This window comes from Oncorhynchus tshawytscha, unplaced genomic scaffold, assembly GCF_018296145.1.
Source record: "Oncorhynchus tshawytscha isolate Ot180627B unplaced genomic scaffold, Otsh_v2.0 Un_contig_956_pilon_pilon, whole genome shotgun sequence".
In the NCBI taxonomy this organism is placed as follows: Eukaryota; Metazoa; Chordata; class Actinopteri; order Salmoniformes; family Salmonidae; genus Oncorhynchus; species Oncorhynchus tshawytscha.
Window position 1 is genome coordinate 226,501 of NW_024609753.1, and position 6,000 is coordinate 232,500.

The 6,000-nt window shown below is 48.9% G+C and overlaps 1 protein-coding gene across 2 annotated transcripts in view; it reads left to right on the forward strand.

Moving 5' to 3' along the window:
- epn3a (epsin 3a) overlaps positions 1 to 6,000 on the forward strand; it is a 65,262-nt gene that overhangs the window by 48,496 nt on the left and 10,766 nt on the right. For both annotated transcript variants that reach the window (XM_042317591.1, XM_042317592.1), the window contains one exon: positions 5,252 to 5,423. In XM_042317591.1, the coding sequence (XP_042173525.1) occupies positions 5,252 to 5,423 (172 nt within the window). The remainder of the gene's footprint in view (positions 1 to 5,251; positions 5,424 to 6,000) is intronic.

Here is a 6,000-nt window from a genome sequence, read left to right on the forward strand (position 1 = left end):
GGGTCAGTGATGGTTTAGAGATGGGACAGTACCTGTTAGCTCTATAGGTGGACTGTAGTGGGTAGGTGATGGTTTAGAGATGGGACATATAACCTACAGTATATAACAGTTACCACACCTAGCTCTGTAGGTGGACTGTAGTGGGTCGAGGTGATGGTTTACAGTATGGGACAGTTACCTGTTAGCTCAGTATATGGACAGTTAGGTGATGGTTTATAACCTACAGTATATAACAGTGGACCATAGTAACCTACAGTTATAACAGTTACCACACCATGTAACCTCAGTATATAACAGTTACCAGGTGATGGTTTATAGACCTACAGTATATACCTGTTAGCTCTAAGGTGGACAGTATATGATGGTTTAGAGACACCATAGTACCTGTATAACCTCAGTAGGTGGACAGTGGGTACCGGTGATGGTTTACAGATGGGACAGTACCTGTTAGCTCTGTATATAGGTGGACCATGGGTAAGGTGATGGTTTAGAGATGGGACAGTACCTCTTAGCTCAGTATATAACAGTTACCAGTGGGTCTAACCTATGGTTTAGAGATGGGACACACCAGCTCTGTAGGTGGACTGTAGTGGGTCGAGGTGATGGTTTAGAGATGGGACAGTACCTACAGTAGCTCTAACAGGTGGACAGTGGGTCGCGGTGATGGTTTAGAGATGGGACAGTACCTGTTAGCTCTGTAGGTGGACCTACAGTGGGTCGCGGTGATGGTTTAGAGACCAGTACCTGTTAGCTCTGTAGGTGGACTGTAGTGGGTCCAGGTGATGGTTTAGAGTTGGGACAGTGCTGTTAGTCTGTAGGTGGACTGTAGTGGGTGTAGGTGATGGTTTAGAGATGGTGAGACCACATCCTCTGTAGGTGGACTCCAGGTGGTGATGGTTTAGAGATGGGAAACCTGTTAGCTCTGTAGGTGGACTGTTGGGTCGAGGTGATGGTTTAGAGATGGGACAGTACCTGTTAGCTCAGGTGGACTGTAGTGGGTCCAGGTGATGGTTTAGAGATGGGACAGTACCTGTTAGCTCTGTAGGTGGACTGTAGTGGTCGAGGTGATGGTTTAGAGATGGGACAGTACCTGTTAGCTCTGTAGGTGGACTGTAGTGGGTCAAGGTGATGGTTTAAAGATGGGACAGTACCTGTTAGCTCTGTAGGTGGACTGTAGTGGGTCGAGGTGATGGTTTAGAGATGGGACAGTACCTGTTAGCTCTGTAGGTGGACTGTAGTGGGTCGAGGTGATGGTTTAGAGATGGGACAGTACCTGTTAGCTCTGTAGGTGGACTGTAGTGGGTCGAGGTGATGGTTTAGAGATGGGACAGTACCTGTTAGCTCTGTAGGTGGACTGTAGTGGGTCGAGGTGATGGTTTAGAGATGGGACAGTACCTGTTAGCTCTGTAGGTGGACTGTAGTGGGTCGAGGTGATGGTTTAGAGATGGGACAGTACCTGTTAGCTCTGTAGGTGATTTGGTGGTTGAATTAGTCAGTGAAAACAGGGGAGAGCTGGTCAGCCCAGTGCTTGAGTGTGGCTGGAAAGACCTTGTCCGGCCGGCAGCCTTCCTGCTGATCTGTTTCCTAAAGAGTCTGTTGACCTCCTGCTCCGTGGTGACAGGGGGGCAGACTGGGACAGGCTGGGGGACGGGGGGAGGGGGGGGGCAGACTGGGACAGGCTGGGAGAAGAGGAGGGGGGGGGCAGACTGGGACAGGCTGGGAGAAGGAGGGGGGCAGACTGGGACAGGCTGGGGGAAGGATGGGGGGGGTGAGAAGTTCCTGGGATGGCAGAAGGGTAAATGAGAAAGGAACCTGGAGAGGGAGGGGTGGGTAGATGGGTGAGAGGGGGAAGTGGTAAGGACGGTTATTGTCCTGGTGATTGAGGGGCCTTTGTGAGTCAAATCTGGAGTAGAACTGGTTTAGTTTATTCTGCAGTGAGGGGCTTTTGTGAGTCAAATCTGGAGTAAAACTGGTTTAGTTTATTCTGCAGTGAGGGGCTTTTGTGAGTCAAATCTGGAGTAAAACTGGTTTAGTTTATTCTGCAGTGAGGGGCCTTTGTGAGTCAAATCTGGAGTAGAACTGGTTTAGTTTACAGATGAGTTGTTGTTGCTGGAGAACTGTTGCTGTCTGGCTGACTTCATTCCTGACTGTAGCTTTATCTTGGCCTCTCCATAGAGGACACTGGTCTTGCTCCTGTGTCGTCTTTGGCAGAGCGGAGAGCCTGTGGGCTTCCTCGTTGGCACTGTGAAGAGCCCTAAGCTCACCAGTGAACAATGGCTTGTTGTTGCTGTGTGATAGAAAAGTATTTGATGGTATGCAGTTGTCCTCACATCCACTGATGTAGGTTGTGACCCTGTCTGTGTAGTCGTGTATGTTGGCCTTGTTGTCCTTCAATGTGGTCCAATCCCTGGTGTCTTGCCACTCCTTTAACTCCCTAATGGCCTTGTCAGTCCATTTCCACACCGTATGTTTGACAGGCTTGGTGGTCTTTAGATTCTGTCTGTATGGGGGGGATGAGGTATAGCATCACATGGTCTGAGTTCCCCAGGGGAGTGTGGGGGACAACCTGGTCTGAGTTCCCTAAGGGAGCGTGGGGGACAGCCTGGTCTGAGTTCCCCAAGGGAGTGTGGGGGACAGCGTGGTCTGAGTTCCCCTAGGGAGCGTGGGGCACAACCTGGTCTGAGTTCCCCAAGGGAGTGTGGGGGACAGCGTGGTCTGAGTTCCCCCTAAGGGAGCGTGGGGGACAGCCTGGTCTGAGTTCCCCAAGGGAGTGTGGGGGACAGCGTGGTCTGAGTTCCCCAAGGGAGCGTGGGGCACAACCTGGTCTGAGTTCCCCAAGGGAGCGTGGGGGACAGCATGGTCTGAGTTCCCCAAGGGAGCGTGGGGGACAGCCTGGTCTGAGTTCCCTAAGGGAGTGTGGGGGACAGCGTGGTCTGAGTTCCCCAAGGGAGCGTGAGGCACAACCTGGTCTGAGTTCCCTAAGGGAGCGTGGGGCACAACCTGGTCTGAGTTCCCCAAGGGAGCGTGGGGCACAACCTGGTCTGAGTTCCCAAAGGGAGCATGTGTCCATATAGACTGTAACCAGAACAGTCAACACTATAGTACTCTCCATATAGACAGTAACCAGAACAGTCAACACTATAGTACTCTCCATATAGACAGTAACCAGAACAGTCAACACTATAGTACTCTCCATGTGGACAGTAACCCTAACAGTCAACACTATAGTACTCTCCATATAGACAGTAACCAGAACAGTCAACACTATAGTACTCTCCATGTAGACAGTAACCAGAACAGTCAACACTATAGTACTCTCCATATAGACAGTAACCAGAACAGTCAACACTATAGTACTCTCCATGTGGACAGTAACCCTAACAGTCAACACTATAGTACTCTCCATATAGACAGTAACCCTAACAGTCAACACTATAGTACTCTCCATATAGACAGTAACCAGAACAGTCAACACTATAGTACTCTCCATATAGACAGTAACCCTAACAGTCAACACTATAGTACTCTCCATGTGGACAGTAACCCTAACAGTCAACACTATAGTACTCTCCATATAGACAGTAACCCTAACAGTCAACACTATAGTACTCTCCATGTGGACAGTAACCCTAACAGTCAACACTATAGTACTCTCCATATAGACAGTAACCCTAACAGTCAACACTATAGTACTCTCCATGTGGACAGTAACCCTAACAGTCAACACTATAGTACTCTCCATGTGGACAGTAACCAGAACAGTCAACACTATAGTACTCTCCATATAGACAGTAACCCTAACAGTCAACACTATAGTACTCTCCATGTGGACAGTAACCAGAACAGTCAACACTATAGTACTCTCCATATAGACAGTAACCAGAACAGTCAAGTCCTCTGTATGAGCTATATAGCGCCAACATACTTTTGGAGGCCATAGTAGAGAGTCAAAGCATATGTAAGGCTAAAATATATGCTGAGATGTTATATCTTATAACTCATATAACTATCCTCCTATCTGATAACTCCTGTGACTATCCTCCTATCCTATAACTCATGTGAGTGTCCTCCTATCCGATAACTCCTGTGACTGTCCTCCTATCCTATAACTCCTGTGACTATCCTCCTATCCTATAACTATCCTCCTATCCTATAACTCCTATGACTATCCTCCTATCCTATAACTCCTATGACTATCCTCCTATCCTATAACGGTCCTCCTATCCTATAACTCCTATGACTATCCTCCTATCCTATAACTATCCTCCTATCCTATAACTATCCTCTTATCCTATAACTCCTATGACTATCCTCCTATCTTATAACTCCTATGACTATCCTCCTATCTTATAACTCCTATGACTATCCTCCTATCTTATAACCCTATGACTATCCTCCTATCCTATAACTGTCCTCCTATCCTATAACTCCTATGACTATCCTCCTATCCTATAACTATCCTCCTATCCTATAACTCCTATAACTATCGTCCTATCCTATAACTCCTATAACTATCCTCCTATCCTATAACTCCTATGACTATCCTCCTATCCTATAACTATCGTCCTATCCTATAACTCCTATAACTATCGTCCTATCCTATAACTCCTATAACTATCCTCCTATCCTGTAAGTCCTATGACTATCCTCCTTTCCCATAACTCTTCTCTGTTCTTTCTCTGTGGACAGTCTGCCATGATGGAGGTGTTTAACTTCTCTAGGGTAGGGGGCAGCATTTGGGAATTTTGGATGAAAAGCGTGCCCAAATTAAACTGCCTGCTACTCAGCCATAAAAGCTAGAATATGCATATAATTAGTATATTTGGATAGAAAACACTCTGAATTTTCTAAAGTTTATAAAGCTGTTTGAATGATGTCTGTGAGCATAACAGAACTCATATGGCAGGCAAAAACCTGAGAAAAAATCCAACCAGGAAGTGGGAAATCTGAGGTTTGTAGTTTCTCAAGTCATTGCCTATCGATGGCTGTGTTTTTCTGTGACTTGGCTCTGACCTAACATAATCGTTTGGTGTGCTTTCGTCATAAAGCCTTTTTGAAATCGGACACTGTGGCTGGATTTACAACAAGTGTACCTTTAAAATAGTGTAAAATACTTGTATGTTTGAGGAATTTTAATTATGGGATTTCTGTTGTTTTGAATTTGGCGCCCTGCAGTTTCACTGGCTGTTGACGAGGTGGGACACTAGTGAAGGTAATGATTAGAACCTACTTGTTGTTTCTCTGTGGACAGTCTGCCATGATGGATCTGGTGGAGGTGTTTGCTGTGTCATCTGAGGTGCCTCCTACTGCTAGTGCCAACTCCTGGAGTCTGCCAGGGGGGAACGTCCGCACCCCTCTCCACCACCCCCTCCCCCAGGCCCAGGCTGCTGCTGGGGCCATCTCCGACCCCTGGGACTCACTGGGTAAGATCTGCTCCAAGCCTCTAATGAACTCAACAGCCGGTCCCAATTCACTCCCGAACCCTTCCCCTTGGCCCTACCCCTTCCCCTTGGCCCTACCCCTTCCCCTTGGCCCTACCCCTTCCCCTTGGCCCTACCCCTTCCTCTTGGCCCTACCCCTTCCCCTTGGCCCTACCCCTTCCCCTTGGCCCTACCCCTTGGCCCTACCCCTTCCCCTTGGCCCTACCCCTTCCTCTTGGCCCTACCCCTTCCTCTTGGCCCTACCCTTGGCCCTTCCCTTGGCCCTTACCCCTTCCTCTTGGCCCTACCCCTTCCTCTTGGCCCTACCCTTGGCCCTTCCCCTTGGCCCTACCCCTTCCTCTTGGCCCTACCCTTCCTCTTGGCCCTACCCTTGGCCCTTCCTCTTGGCCCTACCCTTGGCCCTTCCCCTTGGCCCTACCCCTTCCTCTTGGCCCTACCCTTGGCCCTTCCCCTTGGCCCTACCCCTTCCTCTTGGCCCTACCCCTTCCTCTTGGCCCTACCCTTGGCCCTTCCCCTTGGCCCTACCCCTTCCCCTTGGCCCTACCCCTTCCCCTTGGCC